Source organism: Galeopterus variegatus, unplaced genomic scaffold (genome assembly GCF_000696425.1).
Source record: "Galeopterus variegatus unplaced genomic scaffold, G_variegatus-3.0.2 Scaffold2719, whole genome shotgun sequence".
Classification (NCBI taxonomy): Eukaryota; Metazoa; Chordata; class Mammalia; order Dermoptera; family Cynocephalidae; genus Galeopterus; species Galeopterus variegatus.
The window spans coordinates 240,125-263,649 of record NW_007728830.1 but is presented as its reverse complement, the minus strand read 5'-3'; the positions used below and the strand labels follow the sequence as shown (position 1 = coordinate 263,649).

At 50.9% G+C, this 23,525-nt stretch overlaps 1 protein-coding gene across 1 annotated transcript; it reads right to left on the bottom strand.

Moving 5' to 3' along the window:
- Positions 1-3,278: 3,278 nt before the first annotated feature.
- On the bottom strand, positions 3,279-23,148 carry KIAA0930 (KIAA0930 ortholog; the record flags this gene model as incomplete). Its single annotated transcript, XM_008582772.1, is given in 12 exon segments — positions 3,279-9,497; positions 10,106-10,264; positions 11,987-12,149; positions 14,972-15,166; positions 15,888-16,028; positions 17,236-17,337; positions 17,590-17,667; positions 17,757-17,882; positions 22,720-22,908; positions 22,911-23,024; positions 23,027-23,112; positions 23,115-23,148. Coding segments are annotated over 12 exon segments (1,428 nt in total), but the record flags the coding sequence as incomplete, so codon positions are not given.
- Between the last annotated feature and the right edge of the window lie 377 nt (positions 23,149-23,525).

Here is a 23,525-nt window from a genome sequence, read left to right as displayed (position 1 = left end):
ACTATTATGGGATGTGGTCAGACTCAGCTATTTCGTTCAACCTAGGGAGGAAGGGGCAAATTTTCTTGCATTTACTTTTTAGAATTGTTACAGGTGATTTATAGAAGTGGTTGATAATGTTAAAATAATACTGGCCTTGCCCTATTCATTAGGTTTATACAGTTTTGGGGGTGTAGGGGGTGGGCAGCTTGCCTGTGGGCAGATTTGAACCCTTGATCTTGGTGTTATGACACCATGCTGTAACCAACTGAGGCAACTGGCCAGCACTAGGTTTATCCAGCTTTTAAAATGATGAAGAGGAAATAAGGGTAACAGATTTCATTATGTTGCAGCTCAACCATACATGCCCCCATGGTACCAACCAGAATGACACAGGCATCTTTCAGGAACACTTCAGTGTTAATGATGCAGTACTTGTTAGCATCTGCATGTATAGTGGAATGTTTACAAAAAATGGCATGAAAAGATCACAATTGGATTACCTTTTAATACCCCCCTCCTCTAAAAATAGTTTATATATTTTTAAATTAGTGGATATGTGTGGCTTTCTTTTTTTCTAACATTCCCAGCAAATTTTTGCTGCTAAGACTGTCACTGTTAAAGTGAAAGTTACAGGGAAAATGTGATATGTATATCATAACTCAAAATGTGATATTTTCTTAGTCACTCTTTTATGCTTTAGGAACTGCTTGTTCTCCACTTTGTGTATTAGTGTAAAAGAGCCTGAATATATGTGGATTTTATTGTAAAATCCAACTCCTTGTATGTTACTTGGGAAAGGGGGCCCCCGGAGGGCTTACCTATTTTTCCCCACTGTGTTAACAGACAATTCTGACCCATGGGTTATTTTAGTTTATTTTTAACAAAATATTAGAAATTAGGCTTTAAAATGTTTAATGTGGACTGAAATTTTCATCTTCAGTTTGAGAATCCATAAACTGTATGTATATACATGGCCTAAAGTGAGCGTCTATTTGTTTTAATTCTAAATCAAATTGTTTTGCATCTCTACAAATACTAAATATCCCAGTGGCCTTTTTTCTTTTTTAAACTGATATGTCTATCTCATTCTTTTGCACGTTCTCAGTAAGCAAAAAATTGAGTCTTGTGCAGTCTTCCTTATTAGAATTACAAGCTGAAAACGTGTGTCCAGTTCTTAAAGAGGTTTAGATTGTGTTTTCCACAGAATGATCATTCATGGACTGATTTTCTTTAAGAGAGTTATTCTGTTTTACAATTTCAATTCTAAATTATATGTTTTCTATGCTGCATGCCAAAAACTACCTGTTCTGGGGTAGAGGAAGGAAAAAACTAATATTCCACTTTACTGTTAGAGTTCAAAACAAGTTTTCACTGAGAGCCTTTTCAGTATAGTTTTACAGGTAGACCAGTTTGTTCGTTTTTGAACATTTGTCAGTTAGAGTCAAAATGCAAGCACCATGCATTTGAAGGCTTTGCAGACTAAATGGCTGACTCCCAAACTCCTGAGTCTTCTCATTCTGGAAGTGAGAATATTAAATAGAAACTGATTTGTCCTGTAGTCCCGGTAGGGGAAAGTGAGGAGCTTGTTAAAACTGGTCTTTTCTTCCAATCCAGAGCTTTGAGCACAAGCCACCGTGTGTTCTTGGCTAGTAGCAATCATAGTAAGGACTAAGGACTGTCCATTTGCGGACATAATTGTAACAGAGATGTAAACTTCTTAGCAATCAAATGGATAAATTGTTTGCTTTTTATTTTAAATAGGAAATTGTTTTCTAAAATGAAAATACTTGAATTGACAGATAATATAATCTCAGTTGTGTTAGTTTTTGAGTGCTCCCATTGAGGAAGTGTAATAATCCATGAATGTGAATAAATGGAAAGTAAACAAAATCAGTGTCTGGCACTTGTGTGTTCCTCTGTGACGCATTTGGTGTTAATGCGAGTTAGGCAGACCTGAGGGAAAAGAACCACTCAGCGTCCGGAAACCTCCCCCAATATCAGGAAGGTTGGTTTGGAGGCCAGTGAGAATCCAGTTTATTATCAGAGTCCTTGTGTGCAGGATGAGGCCACTTCCAAACCATTCACAGCGAGGGTTTCTGTTGGATTAATGTTTTTACAAAACAGAATGGAAGTAACAGATCTTTGATGGGCAAGTGTGCAAAGCATTATGCCAAGGGCTTCTTATGTACTGTCTTGGTCAGTCCTCAAAGCAGACTTCTGAGACATGGACTCCAGGGCAGGTTTTCCAAAGAAATGAGTTTAGGGAGGTTGTTTCTCTTGCAGAAGTAAATGGACTTGGGATTTTGTTCAGGTCCATCTCAGTCAAAACCCTGAGCTTGCTTAAGGACGTTTTAAAACAGGATCAAAATGATCAAGAAAAATCTATAATTATTTTGATTTTATGTAACTTCAGTTTTGGTGATTTAGAAAATCACTAGGCATTAACAGATTAAATTCTAATACTGTTATGATAGTATTTTGGAATCGTTCATATTTTTTAAAATTTCCTAAGTTATTCAGCATTTATATAGTTTATAAGAGGTAATTTCCTGGCTAAGAAATATTACAAAGATTTACGTTAGCCATCAAAGTATTTCTCCTGAATTATTAATATCTAGTGGAAACCACTTAAATGACACTAAGAGGATACTATCTGAAGAGTAAAATCATATCTAAACTGCAGCAGCCCTATTTTAAGTACTCAACTGAATGGCTGGGCTGGAAGAGGGGTCCTCAAAGTGTGGTCCTGGGCCCTGCAGCCCCAGCACCACCTAGGGATTTACCAGAAATGCAAAGTCTTGAGCCCCACCCCTAGGCCTACTGAACCAGAACCTTGGGTTGGGGCCCAATAATTATTCTTAAGTTGAGATATAATTTACATACATTAAATTTGCCCTTTTAAAGTATACAATCTAGTGGCTTTTAGTATATTCACAGAGTTGCACATGCTCAAGTTTGAGAACCACTGGCGCACACGTGCTCCCTATGACTCTTGCTTAAACGTAATCTATGAAATACCCTTTTGGCACACTCTGGGGGAAGCAGCAATAATTATGAGTTGCCAGGAACTCTGCCAGCCTTTGTACATAACCTTGTCTCACTTCAACATCATTGCACCCCCAGGAAGGTAAGTGATGATTGATTCTCCTCTACTGTTGAGAAAACCAAGGCCCAGAGTTTAGATGAAGTGTCTAAGGTAATGCAGGCTGTCGTGCCAGATTCACATGGGCTCTTGCCAGTATGCCAGTCAAAGATATGTGCTTACAACTAAACAGGGTTTCTGGAATAGGCCAAAATCCTTTGAGCAAGATTGTTTATTCAAAATAAAATCATTAAAGTTCACTAAGAACCATGGTTATTTAAAATTGAGCAACCTAGTTGCTTTATTAAAGTAAAATTCCAAGATGAAGACCCTTAGTTCACATGTAGGAAAGAAATATCTTGTTAACCTGTTGGCTTATATAGAGGCTGTCAGGAGGCAATTCAATGAAGCTGTAAACAAAGAGACACAAGATCCTTTTTTTTATCATCCCCAGAAACAAGTATTTTCCCTTCCTTCCTCATGTACATTTTCCAGCTGTTCTTGTCATTTTAACAATCAAGCACAAAGTACAGCATTTCCACAGTCAACATGTATATATACAATGAACTATGTTACTGTATGTATTAAGTTATTTTACTTTTCCCTCTTCTCCTGGTATAAGATTCCCAAAGGTTTTTCTTCCCAGTCAGCATTCTTTTCTAAGCTAGGGCATGACAGTTCCTAAAAGTCCATCTAAGATGGGATAAAAGATCCGAAATGGCAACATTAACCTTCAAGAGTAGGCCATTGAAAGGAATGAGGTTATTGCAGGTAGCTTCCAAGGTAGAGACTATTCCCAAATATCTATTAAACATCTTTCAGGTGACTGTTAAAAGAAGGCGGTTTGATCTAGATGGCAAGGAAATCTTTTTTTTACCTGCTAAACCACTATCTTGCACAGTCTGCTCTTGGAGAAGCTGGGTCTGAAAATTTTCCTGGTCTAGTGTTTCTAAGGCAGTGACTGTTTACAAGTGGTGTCATTGGTGTTAAGTCCCATACTGAATCGCTGTATACATAATGAATATGTGTTCCTCTCAGACCCCCTTTTCTCTGTCCCTCATTTTCTATACTGCAGCATTCTAGTGTCGTAGGCCTTCCTTATGCCCATCACTTTGTGCCGTAACAAATACATCCAACCATAGAAAGAAAAGGCCTGTTGTGTGAAAGGTAACTCTCAGCTGCCTCCACCTACAATGAACTTGCACTCTGGAAGGATCAGGCAGAAAGCAGATGTAAGCAGCTGCAGCATACTACTTCATCATAGAGTTGCAAGATAACAAAGACCACCTGGTCCAAAAACCTATCTTCTAGACCAGGTGGCTTATTGGGAGCTTGCCAAAACTTGAACTTGGACTCCTGGCTTTTATTCCAGTCATTTTTCCACTTCTGTGGGGTTTTCCTAAGTGTTTCTCTAGAATAAGCGTGGGAAATCTAACAGTACAACTGAAGGGATATATGCTACTTTATGGGGGCCAAGAGCTAAATAGGACTTAACTTTGCAAATATGGAATCTGGCCAAACAGCAGTCACCAGCCCGCTGAACCCCTCTCAGACTCCTCATTGGCTAACGACTGCCAAAGCCAGAGCACAGGGTGGCTTCTGTCAGTTACACATTCCATCTCAAAAAAGTAGTTTGTCTGAAAGCTCCAAAAAATGTTTAAGGAATCTTGGGGGCAAATTGAGATTCAATCACTAAGTTATCACTTTGCTGTAACATCTTTACAGTATTTAACCTGAAATGCCTGTTACAGAGAAAAAGAAATAGGTACAGATTTATTAGAGAACACAGAAGAAAAATAAATTTAATCTCTCACATGCAAATCAACTTTCAAAAGAAACATGAAATCATAAAGCGAAGCAAACAGCCAACCACAAACATTGCCTAGAAATAACTTCTACTGGGTGTGGAAGATGGTTAATCAAAAATGCTGTTGATGACGTTTATGGAAATATCTCGGACAATTAGCCTACTAATATATTCAATGTATGCTGTCGTGGGTTAAAATATATTTGCTAAAATATATTTTGCAGAAATCACAAGTTAAGCCTCAAAGTAGTGAAAAATCTCAACAGGTTTTCTCTGCAGATTTAATTACTCTCATACATAGAATTTGTTTGGAAACCATAAAAGATTGCTATTTACACCTAAACTGCCTGACCCTCTACTAAGTGGGGGACTAAAGGACAAAAGAAGAAGATAGAATTCTTCGAGCTACTCAGGAGAGTTGGAGGATCACTGTTCTTTTTGATCTACTGAGCTCAAGGACTGGAGTCGTAACAATAAAAATGCCTAATTGCCTTAGGAATAGCAGAAAACTGGAAATACAGACTCGCAAACTCATCACACATCGTGGCTTCCTCCATTTCTGAGGCTCCACCTGCTGAACTCTGAACCCAAGCCCCAGGCCACGCGGCTCAGGTGTGTGGTGTTCCAAGGAGTGCTCCAGGGGCTATTTGTTCCAGATGCTCAGAGAAAGGGCTGGAGGATTCCTTTTTCCGCTGAAGACCATGTCTGTGTCAAGTCAGTCGGTGAAAAGGAAAAGAGAGAAGATCCAGCAGGTAGCCATCACCTAACTTCCAGAGGTCATCAGCAAGAGGGATGGGTGGCATTCTGGCCACGTAGCCAGAGCAGCTCTCCCTTGAAGGGCTGTTGCTGACGCCTCCAATGGCTACTTCCATTCAAGTTCAAGGGCACTGCGTTTTTATATCCCTTTACAGTCTTTGGCTTATGACCAGGGTGGTTATTTTTAAGTGAGAACTAATTCCGCTTTCTGATATAAAGACAAAGTCTGAACAGGAAGAATCAATGTAATGTCAAAAGATACTTGGTTTTTGAAACCAGGTATGAAACCAAATTCCAGCTAAATTGGAAAAATGAAGAGAGAATATATATCACAGTGAAACATTTTAAGTTCATTAAAAAGTTGGGAGATTTTTAATATATAAGCCTTTAAAGAGTTTTGGCCATCAGTTAAAACCCACCATATTATAACACTGTCAAATATATATATTTTTCAAAAGTCAGTTGTTAGAATGAATATACCAGCTGCACAGGGGCTTCCTTGTAATGTCTCTTAGTGGGAAAAAAAACTTTTCCCCTCATTCTTCAAAAGTCTTCTACTATTTGGGATTAAAACAGCAAAAATAGATCCTGGTCTGATTCTGGCTAGATTCTTTGGCGGGAAGGAGGGACATCAGGAACATGCCCGTGTGTCCTACAATCCTCACTGCACACACAGAAACCTCGCTGACTTCTGACGATTTGCTCAGTCCTTAAAAAGCCTAAATGTTAACCACAATGTGACTCATCGGAAAACCCCTCCCACCTCCAAGCTGACTGGACCACAGAACATTTTGCTGCTTTTTACTCTCTTTTGACTACTTCTCTGTTACTTGTGTTTTAAATCATATTCTTATTTTGAAATAATGAGACTTGGCTGTTTTTGTAGGCAACTACAAGTTCCAGACAACAGTACGTGAGATGAACGTTGCCTGAACGTTCGTGTGTGAAAGAAAAGGTGTAGATGGAGACGATGTATCACCTATCAGAATTTAGGATGACGTTTCTTTAAAAGAAAGAAAACAACCCACAACATTCTTTATGTCCTAAGATGTGACACCTAGTTTTCCTCAGGAAAATTTTAATTCCAACTCCCATTTAGGAGAGCTGTGCACACTTTGGTCACCCCCGCATCATACAAGAGACAGGCATGGTTCCAGAAAGATTTAAGATGGCCTTACAAGAAATAAATATGTATCAATACCAGGACACTGGAGGCAGGGCACTGTTTCCAGCCCTGTCATTTGTCACTCTATTACTTTGTTTCTGATGTCATTCATTACTTGGAAAAAAACCTCAGAGTAACAGCTTAGTGCCCAGTTATCAAGTGCCTCTGAGCATGTTTTAAATTCAGTATCAGAAATACTGAACACCTTGGAGAGGACTGAAAGACTGAGCAAGGTAGACCACCGAATGCCTGTCCATCTGTCCCAGGCGGCGGCCCAGTGCGGTGAGAGTGCAGACTGGGCCAGAGGCCTGGGTCTGCTCCTGCCCTCACTACTACTTGCTGTTCAGTTCTGGGCAGTCCACTTAGCCTCTTTGGTTGTTTCCTCCTCTGTAAGATGAGAATACCGATGGTACCTAAGTGCTTACAACAGTGCCTGCACATGACGGTGCCACCTCTGTTAGGGGTAGAACAGACTACTGTGTGCATCTGTTCACGTGCTTTACAAATTGGGGTGTGTCTCTAAAATACCGCCATTTGCACACATTTCCATGATCTGCAAAGCGCTTTCACGCATTAGTGCCATCGGTCCTCACAGTCACCCTGTGAGGCGGGCAGACTTAGATTCACCATCTTGCAGAAGAGGAGTACAGCTTGCCCAGGCCCATTCAGGAATGCTGGCTGAGCCTCAGAGTGGGGCCGAGTTCTGGCTCCAGGGGAGGGAACCTTCTCGTGCTGCTCCCCTCAGTGAACAGAGGGCAAGCCACTGCACCACAGAAAATACATCAGGCCTGTCTTTCTCCCCAGATCCCAGTTCCAGAGTCTTCAGACCCCAGAACGACAAGGGAGAAGTTCCTCAAAAAACGGGTGTATTTTAGCCACCTTGGACATAAACTTGGGAGCAGCATTTGGCACCCCTAGAGAACATTCAAGACGGTGTACTGGAATACTGGGGCACGCTCACAGCTCCCTGAGGCTGTGCTCCAACACTCTGGGCTGTGACCTGATTATGCTACCCCCAGCGGACACTGGTTTGGAACATGAAATCGTGTAGCACTGAGAAGCAATTCAAGCCTGAGCTGGACAGTTAGAGAACATGAGAATGTTCCACCCCCCTGCACGTCATCTTGGCTTGGGTTATTACAAAGAGGGTACAGGGTGAGCATCCCAACAGTCTGACGCCTGACCCAAGCTATGCATGACTGGTGATCGCACCCTGGCCCAGTCATGCGCTTGAACTCTGGAGACTGCAGTGAGGTAGGTGGTATCGGCCCCATTTTACAGGTGGGCAAACTGAGGCAGGATGAAATGCAATAGCTCGCTTTTAATAACATACAAAATCTGGAGAAAGCCCCAAAGTAGTCCCCTGTTCCCGGAGCCTGCAGAATAAAAACAGACAGGAGAACGAACCTCTCCTCTTCCTTTTCTCCCCACAAAGATCCCTAAACACATCATCAGAACCCCTCAAGTATTCCTGGGGACTTCACACACAATACAGTAACAAAGAGACCCAGCTTCCAGTTGATTCCCAGTTGGGTGGGGGACGCCTCTGCTCTTGAGGACAGTGCAGTGTGTGTCATCGCAGCTTGGAGAGGCCGCAGGCAGGCCGGGGCTGGGCAGCCGTGCACACCCGCTGACTAGCCTGGCTGCACAAGCCATCTGAGCCAATTGCTCTTGGCCTCAGTGAGCTGGTCTGGAGAAATGGGACCAGCACACTCGGTCTAAGGAAATAACCTCTAGGAAACCAAGGAAGATGAAACAACATCCCCCCCTTCTCCCCAAGCCCCCAGAAGATGGGTTTTCTACCTAGAAACTTCCTGGGAGGATGCTAACCCCACCAACATCAGACGCCCTTTGGCAGAAATCCATTCTTCTGCCAGGCCACCAAGCCCTCCCACCTACCCTCAGAATCCAAATTCTGCGGGTCACTCTGGCCAAGGCCGAGTGGGATGTCCCCAGGTTGGAGGTGTATATGTTGGCGATGTTCTTTGGCTGGAAGCAAAAGGCCATTCTGGCAGGATCGGGGCCTGTCTGCTCAGCTCAAGGCCTTTCTGGAACTGGGCGTGGGGTGAGGTATTCCCAGCCCAGGGCAAAGCCACCAAATATCTTGTCTCCCCATCTCCCCATGGTAACCTATTGTAACAAAGGGGTAAACTAGGGGAGGACGAGTCGGGACTAACTTGGATGCTGAAGTTCATTGGCGTAGCATTATAAAATCTTGAACTGGTTTTCCTTAAGAAAGCGTTGACAGTTTGACACACTGAGTGCTCCCGGCTGGGTGGTCTCCAACTGGTGTTTGTTGGGATGTGAACACCATGTCGGTAGGTCTGGACACGTTCTGGACGCTGGCTACCCCCTGAACTCTCTCATGGCCTCTTGGCATCTCTGTTCCTCTTTGGGTGCAGAGGGATCTCCAGAGATGGGCTGGGGGGCGATGGGCGGGTGGGCACAGGGTGGGAGCAGAGCCAGCAGGGGAGGAAGAGGCACTTCAGTTTGGGCTGGTGTTCGTGGAGTCGGCCCTGGCCCTGGGAATCGAGTGGCCCCGCCTGGCTCCAGCTCTGGCGCTGGCTTGTCACAGAAGACCCCGGTGGCGGTGGACAGGTAGGCACTTGGCAGCACTCCCAGGGCCGGGCAGGGCCAGGGGCTCCGCACGGGCTCCGCACACAGCTAGGTCATCAGGATGGGCTTCTGCCGCACTTCCAGGATGTCTAGGGCCAGCAGGAGGGAAGCAGACGAGATGGGAGCTCAACAAACACAGCCACGGCTGCAGCGGCTCCATTTGTGAAGGAAGCCCCCCTAAGTAACCCACGCGCACTTCCTGTCCAGCCCTCACCAAACTGCAGCTGCTGTCAGCATCACGACCTTACAGACCCAGAAACGTGCTGGGAGCAGCTGTAGGGCCAGCCAAGGCCTAGTGGAAGCAGGGCACAAACGCAGGCTGGGTGACTCCAGAGCCACTGCCCAGCACCGCCACCATAGGCCATGGCAGCAAGGTGGCCTGAGAACCTCATCTCCCCCATGAGTAACACGCACCCGGGGGGTCTGCAGCCACTCAAGAGTGGACAGCAGGGACTGGCAGGGAGGTACACAAGAGAGACCTTTGGTTCTGGGAAAGCTACAGACCCCACCCCACTACCCCGAAGTCTGAAACAGGGTGACCAAGAACACTCCATGGAAACCTAGCTGACGGGCTCTCACTTGAAATGACAGGATGGAGTTAGCCAACCCCATGAGTGTCCCTCAGGACGCCAGGGCCCAGGAGTCAGGGCGGGCTACAGAGAAGTGAATAGTGCACTTGCACATCAGCCCACATCACCTGTTAGAATCCGATGCAGTGGCAAAGTGACATAGGTTAAGTGTGCATAGAGAAGGAAGTTTCCATCTGCTCTGTTCAGCTTCAGCCAGGAACCCACCAGGGACCGTCCGGTGCCAGACAGGGACCGAGACCGCAGATTGGTTGCATTGTGCAGATCAGCTAGAGGGAAGACGGCCAGGTTAGGACCCCGGCCCCGGGGTTCCCGGGGAGAGCCGCAGGACACCTCCCACTCCAGGCTGATACCACCCTCTGCTGCAGCCTGAGTGCCCCTTACCAATGCCCCCCTCGCCTCCGCTGACAATCACTCACCCCAGAGCTGCCACCTCCTCACCTGTGACATCCTTTCCCCATCCTCCAGGCCTCAGACCACCCCTCACCCTCTCCCCACCCCCGCCTCCAGGAAGACTTCCTTGACTGCCCCCTGATCCCTGCTTCTCTGTCCTGAACTCAGAGCCTCCTCCGAAGGGTCTGGCACATCACCACATTGTGTAATTTGTTTCTCCGTGCTCCATCTGTCACTGGGATTAGGCACTGCCAGTTGCAGGCATGGGGTCAGCAAGGCTGGGATGAGCCGTCCCAGGGAGGCAGACTGGGTGGCTATTAGCACTTTCCTCATGTCCTGGAAACAAGCCCAGGCAGGGAAGGGGCTTGTCACACAACAGCAGGTCAAGGCCAGAGCTGGAGTCTCCTGCCCTGGGCTAGGGTCTTGTCCAGTCAGGCCCCTGCCTCTTGGTCCTGGTGGTCAGGACTAGGACAGCCCTCTCTTCCGTTTAATGCTACAGCCACAGCTCCCTGCTAGGGCCCGGCACCAAGACGCTGCTCAGTCCACACTGTCAGTGTGTCCTTCACTCTCTCATTCATTCAATAAACACAAATGGAGGTGGTGTACCATGCACAGCTTGGGGGGAAGATACCATGCGCAGCTTGGGCCTGAAGACAACAGTGAGGCACACACAGTCCTCAGCAGCACAGAGTCTGCCAACCTGTCTCTGATGGCCACCTTGTCCCCCTATAGTCCAATTTCCACATGGACCACCAAGTCATATCTTGAGTACTCAAATCTGATTTTGTCAGTCCCTTGCTTAAAACCTTCCAGCAGGTTCCCTTGGCTCTTAAGACTATGACTCCTCTTTTCTAGCTGCACAACTCAATGATGAGATGTGGCTGTGCTCATGGAGCCTGCCCTGGGAGCACTGAGAGGGGACAGTGGTACCGAGCACTGAGAGGGGACAGAGGGAAGGTGCAGGTGTGCACGAGAAAGTGCAGGCTGTGAGTGTGCTGGGCTGAGGGGCTCTTGGTTCTCCAGGCAGAAATGCCCAGGAGGCCGCTGGACAGAGGTGGGAAGGCCAGATGGGAGGACATGCAAGTCGTCAGCTCCAGCGGTGACCCTGTCACTGGAAAGTGGTGAGCCCTCAGAAGGCTGAAGAGAACGAGGAGAGATAGGGCCAGGAGAAACCCTGAGGGTCACCCACTACTGAAGGTTCTAGAGTGAGAGTGAGCTGGCCTCAGATGGCATGGAGAAGGACTAAAACCAGGAGAGTCTAAACCAGAGAGTTCCTCTGTCACCACACACTCGCTGCATGTGCAGCAGTCAGTCCACCAACATCAGCTCTTCCTAAGCAAACCAAAAGGCTTTGGAGGTCTACAAACCCCCTGAAGTCATGCACAAGCTGCTACACAAGCATGCTCCTGAGCCCTCTGTCAGGGAGATGCTGAGCCCTGGAATGGGAGCTCGTCCCTGCAGCGGGAAGTCTGTCTGCTCACAGCTCTATCTCCAGCCCCTGGATTAGCACCCGGTAAATGAATGAACAAACGAATGAGTGAATGAAGCACTAGTCTAGATCAAGAGGAGAATGAAGGGCAGAAAGAGGCCAGGGTCACCTCCACCATCGTCCTCCCGGAAGAATTCCTCGCTGTCGTTGGCTGAATGAGACTTCTTCATCTCAGCGATCCGGTTCCGGGGCACCTTCCTTTTGAGGGATGGGGAGAAGAAGGCGGGCCGGTTGTTCCGCTCCGGAGTGGGGGGTGTGCTGAAGGAGGTCACCTGGGAACAAAAGCCAAAGTCACCTGAGCAGCAAGAGTAGCCCCTGTACTGCTGGGGGTCCCAGAGCCCACTCATGTCCTGCCCTCAAACTAAACCTGGCACAGAGTTCCAGGAAGAGAGATGCGGCTGCTCATGGATCCTGCCCTATGAGGACAGGCGGGGTCTAGAAACCAGGAGATGCATCTCGACTCAGGGGCCAGCGGAAAACCTGGCTGCCAGCACTGGCCGAGCAGGAACCAGGCCGCCGCCACAGATGGCCGAGGGGCCCCCTTCCGGCCCTCAAACTCTGCTTGTTCAAGTGCAAAGTAGCACAGCTACTCCACTGCTCGGGCACTTAACCACCGACTCCTACCAACCACCCACGAGATGGCAGCTGGTATCAGCCCCACCTGACAAATGAGGAAACTCAGTGGGACAGCGAGCTCGACTTGGCTAAGGTCACTCAGCAGCACGGTGGCAAAGGTGGGATTGCTGCCCACGTCTTCTGCCTCCTAAGGCCTGCTCCTCACCCTAATCTCTTCTCTCGGCTAGCACGTCTCCTCTGCGCTCCCCACAGCCCTTCATAAGCTGTACCATGGCTCCGCAGCTCTATGCCCCGTCCTCTTCTTTCTCCTCCCTTCTAATCACATTTGGTTCTGTTCACCAGACACTTTCCACATGCACTCAGGGCCAGGCAGGCACAGAACCAAGGACAGACAGGTACGTGACACTGGTCCCTGCCCTCAAGGAGCTCACAGTCTGCTGGGGTGACAGACTCAGAAACGGACAACCACAGACAGCGTGCCAGTGCAGAGAGAGAAGGGGAAGCACGGGATACAAGGAGCACAAGGCAAGAGGATTCTGACAGCCTGGGAAGTCAGGGAAGGCTTCCTGGAGCAGGCGCCGCTGGAGCTGGGTCTTGAAGGACGAGTAGGAGTTCGCCAGGTGAAGAAGGGGGGGAAGGGCGTTCCAGGAAGAGGGAACGAGGCCCATCTCCTCCCTCCTCCCCATGCAAACGAGAATCTGAAGAGCAAGCTGCGCTGGGACCGAGACTTCAGGAGCCCCAGCAGCCTCCTCACCACGGCTCCGACATGCACCAAAGTCCTGGCGGCTGCTCGGCTCCACATGGTCCTCCCATAAGCCAGGAAGGTTTTTAAAAGATAAAAAAACAAACACCAGAAACCACAGTACACACAGAGTCTGCATTTGTCACGCACTGGTTACAAATGACCCCTCTGGAAAAGGACAACAAGCAACAGCAGCACAGAGGGGGTGGTCCCCAGGGCTCCGGCCCTGCCGCTGCCGCTGTGCGACTCTGGCAAGTCCCTCCCCTCGACCTCAGGGCCTCCTTGCTACCAGAGGCCAGGGGCTTTGACACCACTCACAGCCAGGGCCATTGGACAGCGGGGAAATTCGAGACTCGGGCAGGTGGAGCGACGTATCTGCGGTCGCTTGGCAAGCACACAGCGGCTGGAGTCGGCACCCTGGTTTTCCAGCCCAGAGTTCAGGCCGCATCTTCACAGGGACTTCCACGTGCACATTTTGTCAGGGTCCCAGTGGGCCCCTTATCTCAGAAACACAAACCACCTCTATTCCAAAGATAAGAGAAGCCCCTGCCTAAAATTCTTACCCATCTCTGCAAAAAACAGCATTTATTGTCTTTGTTTGGCTTATAAAACACATTGATTATAGAAGATACCAAAAAAAAAGTATAAAAAAGAGAAAGAAAACCAACATCTGACCACCTGGAGATATGCACAGTTAAGATCTTTTACAGAACTGAGAGCATCGTCTCAGGCCCATCAACAGCAGTGGATCAGTACATTCTTGTGACCAGGTAGGCCAACAGCAAGCAGTGGCCACAGCACTGCTGCCTGGGGAACGCCCCTGAGGGCTGAGCCCCCTGCGGAGTGCCTGATGCGCAGAGGCCCCTCTGAGCCCCCACACCTCAGGCAGCAGGTGTTTCCATTCCCCATTTCTAGATGAGGAAAGCGAGGCTCAGAGAAGAAAAGAGACATGTCCATGGTCATATGGACAAGCAGAGCCGATTCCAGCCCTGGATGTCTCTCCTGCACAAGGCAGGGCAAGGCTGCCCCTTGCCTTAGGGCACTCACCTACCCGTCCTCTTCCCAGACTATAGCTCCAAGCAGCCGGTCAGGAAGCCCCAGGTGGAGCAAAGCAGCCAGGGCTGGAGACTCTCCTGTCTGTGCCCCGGGCCTGCAAAACTGTGCTCCACCACAGGGTTCCGGGAACAAAGCTGCCACTGAGTTCGGCCTCCCACCCGGGGCAGGAGAGTGGCCCAGAAAGAGCAGAGCTGTCACACTGGGCTGTGCAGCCCAGCTCAACCCAAGTTAGCCTGGAGAGCTGGTTCCCAGGCCTGTGAGAGGGGAACACTCATGCCTACCCACCAGGCTGCTGCACAGACGCACCTCCACCTGGGAAACACAGGAGCTGGGCTCAGAAAAGAGCCAGGTGGCCCCGGGGCCTCTGCGCTCGGGCCCATCCTCACGGGGCAGTAGGGGAGGCCAGCTTATCGGCATCCCCCTCTAACTCACCAGGGCATGGTGTTCACATGCTGGTGCTCAGCCAGCAGGTCCACTGAGGCAGGCACCAGGGCCAGGCCTGGGCTCGCAGTCAATCTCCTCTGTCCACTGCCTCCATGGATTGGCCTGGCTGCAGGAGCAGCTCTGGCCCAGACACTAACCTGCTGTGTGACCTTAGGCAAGGCACATCCCCTCTCTGAGCCTCAGCCTCCTCACCAGTACCTATCTCACCAGGGGGGTATAAGGATGGGGTAGTCATGGGAAGAGAGTCCGCCCCGCCCCTCGCCATGTAGCCCTCACCCGCTCGTGCATGGGCGAAGCAGGGCTGGAGTCCTCTTCGGTCCCATAGGGGGACGTGTCGCCAGTAGACACACGGCTGACTGCCATCTCAGCATGACCTTTGCCCTGTGGTCCCTTCATGCGCACAAACTCCATGTTGTTGTACTTGTAGAAGCCAAATGACATCTTCTGCGCCATGCGGGCAGCCACGCTCACCTGCAGGCAGGTGGGAGATGGCCCGAGTCAGGTGGGAACGGCTCCATGGGGTCTCTCCCTCAGAGTAAGAGCCACCAGATGACCATCACTTAAGGATCGAGTTCCGAGGGCTGCCCCAGGAGGGAGCATCTGTGCCCCGATGACCCTGGCCATGCCCACAGGCGGGGACAGCGCTGCAGTGTACACTGGACACTGGCTGAGCCTTTCCTCAAGGTAACGATGACCCACACCCACAGCCAGGCCCAGCACCAGGTTGGGGACAGAGTCAAGGGCACTGCCCCCTCCCAGCCCTGGTTCAGGAAAGGCCAGCCCCAGGACGGCACCCAGCTGCAGGAGCACGGCCTGTCCACCTGGATTCTTCTCTCCCTTCAGTTTGGTGAGTCTGGGGCCAGTTTTGGGAGTGTTCTCAGATCCAGTCACCAGGAAGCAGGTGACTTGTGGTGGTGAGAGGGTCACTGCACTGTCAGCTATCCCTTCCCAGGGAACTACAGATTGCGAAGCACTGTGCATAAGGTCCCAACTCACACTTCGAGGGAAGCAGGTGGCCCCAGGGAGCAGAGGCCAGCTATGAAGAGGCAACATAAAGCAGGCCATGGACCACCTAAAAGGAGCCCAGAGGGGCTGAGGGGCCCTGTGGTGGTGATTACACACAGCGCAGGCTCAGAGTGGCAGGGCGGAAGGACAAAGGGGCCATGGAGGTGCCGCCCTGGCCCACGCTCACCCGGTTGTCGTACACCTTCTTGAGGGCCTCATAGCGGATGGAGCCCTGAAAGATGACCCCTTGGAAAGTGTTGGATTTGTCACTGGCCACCAGCTCCACACAGACCATCTCTCCTTCCCCCACAGTCATGTCACTAAACACCTGAGGAGACGGAGACATGAACCACCAGCTGCCCACCACCAAACCACAGCCTGGCCCTCCTGCCAGGGAGGACTGAGCAGAGAGGTCAAGCTGTTTGTCTGCAGCCACCCCCTCTTCCAGCATGCCATCCGAGCCCAGCGGGCAGGTGCAGCCTCACAGGGCAGGGCTGGGCAGCAGGGGGAGGTCCAGACAGCAACCCTGGGGCTGGAGGAGAGGCGCTCCGGCAGGCCGCATGGAGGTGGCGTCCCTCACCACACTTCATGCAAAGGGGTCAGGCAGCTTATGAGGACAGTGCGCCCACGTCTAGGATGAGCTCTGCCTGCCCTGCTTGAACTTCACCCTGCTTGGGTGTGGTCAAAGGCTCAGCAGCCGAACAGGGGAATGCCCACCCAGGAGAACAACACTTGGACTGAGGGGTCCTCGACAAGCCGGACCCCACCCTGCCGCCTTTCTCAGTTACTGCTCCCCGGGCTGGCACACAGACTGTGAGCCTTGAGGTCACAGTCAGATGCAGATCTCAGCTCTGCCACGACTGAGCTGTGTGACCCTGGGAATGGGACGTAACCTCCCTGAGCCTCAGACCCTGCAGGACACGCTCCCTTCCTTCGAGAGTCCTCCCAGGGACCTGACCACCTCTGGATGAGGACAAGGAAGCCAGCAGGGCAGGGCCACGCAGCAGTGGGACACAGCCACTTCCCTCCCCGATCTTCCCAGTGCCCGGTGCTTCTCCAGTGAGTCATGTCTGCCCCGGCCCAGTTTTCCCAACCTGAAAACAAAGGCATGGCCCAGGTAACTTCTGAAGCCCCAACCCTCTGACATCCTGGGATTCCAAGTCGGTGCAAGAGTGGAGGCACTTATTTATAGTTTAAAAGCGACAATGACTCCTCCTCTTGCCTGGGCAGCACTTTCTGGAAGAGTTTATGATGCAGTCTCCCACTCAGGAGTCTTTTGATCTTCAGCCCTGATGGGTAAATAGGATAGGTAATAACTACGCTCATTTTGCAGATGGGGAAACTGAGGCTCAGAGCTGGGCGAACTCGCTTGCCCAAAGTCAAACACTGGGAAGAGTGAGGGCTACGTCTGCATCTGGCTCCTGGCCACCCAGTGCCTTCATGATGCAGCGTGAGGCCTGAGGGAGGAAGTCCTCCTGCTCCCATCCCCTGAGGAGGGGAAGCTGTGGGGAGAAGCAGCCGGCACGAGAGCTCACCTCCTCGAAGCTGTCGATCATGAAGAAGATGTTGGGGTAACTGATCTTGGACTCTTCCCCTTTGCTATCCATGGGGTGCTTACTGGGGGAAGCAAACACTTGCTGAAAGAAAGCAGATATCAAGGACCGAGTGAGGCCCCACCTGCATGCAGGCCCAGAGCTACCCAAGGAGGGGCTGCCAGTCCAAGGCCAGAGAACTGCCGGCCTTGGACTGCACCTTGAGAGCAAATGGATTTCTAGAGTCAGACCCCTCACCCTGAGGGCAGGGAAGTAGGAGGAGGCTTGCCTCCCCTGAATAAACCTCTGGGCTGAGCCGGCAGTTGGAGGGCCTGGGGCTCTCCCACAGAGGCTCACCTGGGATTTCTTCTTATGGATGTGAATGTCCCCCCCATCAGCGCGTGTGCACACCGCACAGGTCACCACGTAGTCCAGCTGGAAGACAGCGCAGGTCAGTGTGTGGGGGGGCATCTGCTGTCCCTACAGGCCGGTGGACAGTCCCACCCCCACACCCAACCACATACCTTCTGCAGGATGAGATTCAGGCAGACGCTCTCTTCCCAGTCGATGTCAGGGTCTCCGAGGCCTGGCAGCTTCTTGGAGTCCCGCCGGTACACCTCCACTTCCACCTCGGGCTCAGCCTCAGCCTGCTGCGAGACACAGGGCAGAGTGAGGGTCCAGGGCCCACTGTGGCCTCTGGGTCTCTTCCTCCCCCTGACTGCTACACTGGGCAGGCATGAAGACGAACGTGGACTCTAATTCTTGCTCCCCAGTTCTACAGCTATGTGACCCAGAGGTCACCCATCCGCCTCTCTGGGCCTCAGTTTCCTCATCTGTACAGTTGACTAAGAGCATCTGCCTTTCAAAGTTGTTGTGATGATTAAAAGAGGTAATATTGCTAAATGTCACTAATGATAATAACATCAACATACATTGAGCTCATGGTGGGCAGCAGGGTCTGGGCTAAAGGTTTTACAAATTATTAACTCTTAACTCCAACAACAACCCTGCAAGGCAGGTATCATTAACCCCAAAATCAAATAATAAATACAAATCAAAGAGGAACCAGATCATTTGTCTATACCTCTCCTGGGAGTAGAGGTGTTAAGGAAAAATCAAAAGTGGATTCTGATGCAGCCTGTCCTGGACGAGGTCAGGAGGGCTGATCCAAGGTCAGGAGGGCTCTCTTGCAGATTCTGACTCTGGGGGTGGCTAGCCACACCCAGCTGGGCAATGCCAAGGCCTCTTGCAGGTGACCAGGCATGTGCACCCAGCAGCATCCACGGAAAGAGGGGCAGGAGGCCAATCTGGCCTGGGAGTGAGAAAGATGTCCCATGGGGGGCTGGGGGCTATCCCTTCCCACTGCCTCTGGTTCTGGAACGTCACCCCAAGATTCTGAGCTGAGTCCTCAGTCCCACGGGACTGTTGCTGTTCTTGGTCTCACTTCATTGCCCTGTTTAGTTTTTTTTCTTCCCCCCAGTATTTATCACTTTCTCTCATCTTATTTAGTCCTCTCCAAGCCAGCTCCAAAAAAGGCACAAAGTATGTGTGCTTTACACATAGTAGGTGCTCAGCAAACCTCTTCTGACTCAATGAATTAAAGGAAAAGTACATGGGCATGCTGCCCAACTGTTTTCAGGTTAGCACCATGGTACACTGGACAAGGCTGCAGGTTGCCCATCAGAAATGTGCCCATGAGTGCACCAAAAAACAGGGCCCAGAAAGTAGTGGGAGCTGCTCAGCTATCCACCCACAGAAGAGTGGACAGACAACTGCAGTACACTCAGTGGAATATTATGCAGCAAGAAGACTGGGCAAATTCTGACCAACTGTGTCAACAGGCCTCGCTCTCTGAAATAAGACACTGAGAAATATATGAGAAAAATATGACTCTGAAATATGACACATATGAGCCACGAGAACAGGCAAACCCGCCCACAAAGTGTGACAAGTCAGGACAGCAGCTCTCTCTGGGGAGGGTGGTAACTGGAGGGGGGTCAAGGGGCCTCAGGTGTTCTGGTCTTGCTCTGTCTCTCGATTTGGGGACTGACACCAGGTGTTCATGCTGAGAAAAACCCGGAAGTGGTATAAGCTTGTTTGTGCATTTTTCTGTATCTATGTTATACTGAAGAAAACCTACCAAAAAAAGAAAACATGAGATTGCCACTCGGAAGCTGTGTGACCCAGGGCAGTTTCCTCCCTATCTCTGAGCTTTAGTTTTTGTGAGTGGGGGGTAGGATAACCTGTACCTCAAGACTGCTGAGGGCATCCAAGTGAGTGACACTGGCAAACGGCAGGGGCCACCAGCACAGAGCAGGCCCACAAACGGACGCCAGTGGCCCTCCCTGCCAAAGACAATCTGGCTGCTGGAGAACAGTGGGCGTTTTGCCCAGGAGTGGAGTGAACAGAGGGAGGGCTGGGAATCCAGGACATCTGTCGCTGGTAAAGGCTGGGCTGGGGATGCCCAGGTAGTCCCTCCAGCCCTGGAGCAGGGTGTAGGGATCCCAGCATCCAGGCCCACCCATGCTGCAGCTCCCGCCCCTGCCCATGCACCCTCCTCCAGCCAGGAGCAGGAAGCCCAGTTGGTTGCTATGGCTACTGGTACCCGCGGGAGGGGAAAAGGAGGGGTGAGAAGCAGCCTGTGCTTGCCGCAAAGGACCTGCAGTGCGCAGGCGCCGCGGCCACGCTGCTTTTCTGGCCTGGCCGGCCGGCTCTCTAGCCAGAGGATCTCCCTGTCTCCCCGCTGGCGCCTCCAGCCCGCCCCCTGCAGGCCTCCCTCTGCACTGTGCCCCGCGAGCTGGAAAAAATGTGGCCCGAGGCCCTGGCCAGCCCCAGTCCTCAAGACGCTGGGCCAGACACCACTGTCTGTCCCAACACGCTGGGGGCTCCCTGAGAATAGGAGCCAGGCCTGAGTCATTTGTGTGCTCACGGTACTGGGGAAGGAAGCATTTGCACCTGGCTCACAGTGGTATTTAATGAAACATTCTAGCATATGAACAGCTGGATTACCATGTGCTCCCATGGGACTCAGGCTTCCCTCACTGACCTCAACATCCTCAAATCTTCAAAGAGTTTGGGCATGGCCTTGTCCCCTCCTGATCCAAATTCCTTGGTCCTAGATCCAGGGCTGCTTTTTCCAGAGAAGGGCTCTCATCTTTAACTTCTCCTCCACCCAAGAAAGAGCCATTACCTGCCCATTCTTTTCTCCTCCTCACCTGGCCTATCCTGGGCACATACAGACCTGTCTCCCATCTTCTGCCTCCTCCAGCGCACCCTCCTGACCAGAGCTGTGACCTCTCCTGAACTGAAATTCAAGCTACTGCTGACAGGGTCTCAGATGTGCCCAGTCCTCATTAAAGCCTCTAGTCACAACAGACTTTGCTCTTGGGGAAAGACCAACATTTCACAAAACAGATTTTCTGCAATCATACCCCAGTAGAGGCTGACAGGCCAGAGAGGCTGGGGGCAGGGGCTGGGGTCCACCGCCGGCACCATCTGGCTGCTCAACCTCAGGCAGACCCCCTGAGTTCTGGTCTCCTCAACCATGGGTGATAGGAGTGCCCATACCCCTGAGCTGTGCTGAGGCCCACATGACAGTTACAGACACAATGAGGCTCCCTGGACACTGGCCACCTTCCTGCCAAGGGCACCCAAGTGGCCACACCCCAAACATTCCAGCCTCCCAGGTGTCCATGACAGAAGGCCCTATCCTTATGGAGCGTCTGCCCTGAGCCCTTTTACGGAAGGAGAGGCTGAGTCCCAGACAGGAGATGACTTGTCACACAAGGCAGGGGAACAAAGACGGTCTAGAAAGCTGGTCTCCTAGTCAGGAGGAGATGGCATCCTCAGGCGGGGAGGGCGTAGTGACCAGGGACTGAGGGGCCTTGGGCAGTCTCTGGAGCACCAGCCATGGCCCTTCCTCAGGCCTCTTTTCCCTCAGCTCCCTCCCCTCTCCTGGCTCCTCCCTCACCTCTCTGGCCAGTCACTCATGGCCTCCCGCCAGTCCCCCCAATGCCAGGCTAGCTCAGGGCTGCATACAAGGCGCCAGCCTGGCAGGGATGTCACCGACACCTTTGCAGCAGGCACCCAGGCCTTACCACTTGCAGAAAACCTGTTCTGCATGTGTTCAGGTAAAGGGCCACAGCTAACAAACCTCGGTCCCAGAGTCACAGGGCACTGAACCTGGAGCCAGGCAGGCTGTGAATTCCAGACCTAGCTTCACGGCCCTCCCATGTTTTGTTTTTAAAGAAAAATAAAGTGTTCCCATGTTTGGCATGTGGGTTGCTTAAACATTTTAAAACTACTAAAGCTCTGAAAAACAGAGAAGGAAACATGCAAAATTAGTTTTATTAACTCCTCCACACACTTAAACTTAGTGGATGAAACACCTCAGATGAGTCACTTCATCTCTAAGACCTCAGTTTCCTCATCTGTAAAAAAAGGGGATAATAACATCTACCCTGTAGAGTTGTTGGGAGTCTGTAACGAGATCAAGAACTAAAGGGCTCAGCACTGTGTCTAGTCTATGAAAAAGTCTCCATAAGTGGAAGTGGACCATCACCATCACCGCCATCACCGCCATCACCATCATCATCACCATCACCACCATCACCACCATCACCACCATCACCACCATCACCATGACCCCCATCACCACCATCACCATCACCCTCATCACCATCACCACCATCATCACCATCATCATCACCATCATCACCACCATCACCCCCATCACCATCACCATCACCATCATCACCACCACCACCACCATCACCATCATCACTATCACCATCACCATCACCCTCATCACCATTATCACCATCACCATCATCATCACCATCACCATCACCATCATCACCACCACCATCATCATTATCATCACCATCATCACCATCATCATCACCAACATCACCATCATCATCACCAACATCACCATCATCATCATCATCACCATCATCACCATCACCATCATCATCACCATCACCACCAACATTAGCAGCAGCAGCAGCATCACCACCATCACCATCACCACCACCATCACTACCATCACCACTACCATCACCATCACCATCACCACCACCACCACCACCTGGACCAAGCCAGGTCACCCTGCCACGGTTGGGGGGAGAAGGGGCACTGGACTGTGGAGTCAAACCTTTGCTCTAGCATTTGTTTACTAATTGTGAGAGGATGGCCCTTAACCTCAGTGTCCTCAAAGCTACGGTGGTGACAACAATCACTGCCCTTCAGGGTCATGGTGAAGATGAATAACAATGGATACAACACACCCAGCACACCCCACAATTAGATGGTACATGTGACCACCTCTACACAGTGCCCAGAATGTAATAGGTACTCAGTAACTACTGTTTAGCCCTTTTGATGTGCAGGAGGACTGCAGGGAAGCTCACCTTGCATACCAAGAGCAGCCACCGCAGGGATGCTCGGGGCACAGAGGTGGGCATTGGGGCTGGAGGGGTCACTCACCTTCCTCCCATCGGTGCTGCTCTCACTGCTGCCCCCATAGGCCAGCTTCCGACGCACATAGAAGAGCATGTCATCTTGCCGGGGGGCCCATTTCTCCATGAAGTAGGTGGAGAACATCCAAGTCCAGAAGACGATGCGATCATCCTTGAAGCACCCTGCAGAAGGAGGCCGGAGGAGTGAGAAAGGATAAGCCACCCTGGTCCTTGCTGTGTGACCTTGGCCAAGCCTTGCCCACCCCCCACCTGCATTTTGGGTCAGAAATCTGACAGGGCTCTGGGGTGCTCTGCCCCTTCTCCCTCACTGCCTCTCCTATTCCCATCCATGAGACATCCAGAGAGGCTCAAGGACACCTCCCACAAGGCCCAATTCCTCCACTCAGCCTGAGATCCCAGCTCCCAGACCCAGAGCTGAGCCCAACTCCAGCCGATGGATGAATCAGCAGCTTCAGTGTAAAAGGAAAAACCTAACAAGACGAGAACGTCACTGGCTGGCTGGCTGGGCGAGGAGCCGGGAAGGCTGTGGAGGGGGGAGATCCTTCAGGCAGGCACCACCCTCCATCCCCCCACCCCACCCCCAGGCTGCGGCACTTCCCAAGGAGAATCTGACTTAAAGGAACAGCTGCCCCTTTGCCAGCCAGTCAGCTGCAAGCAGAAACCCCTCACCCCTGGGCGCTATGGAGCCAAGAGCATGCCAGATTTGCTCTCATTTGATCCTCGCAGGGACTTTTTTTTTTTTTTTAACAACTGCTATCTCTTTATAATAAATATATGTAATCTTTTCCTGCACAAGGAGAAAATGCCCACAGG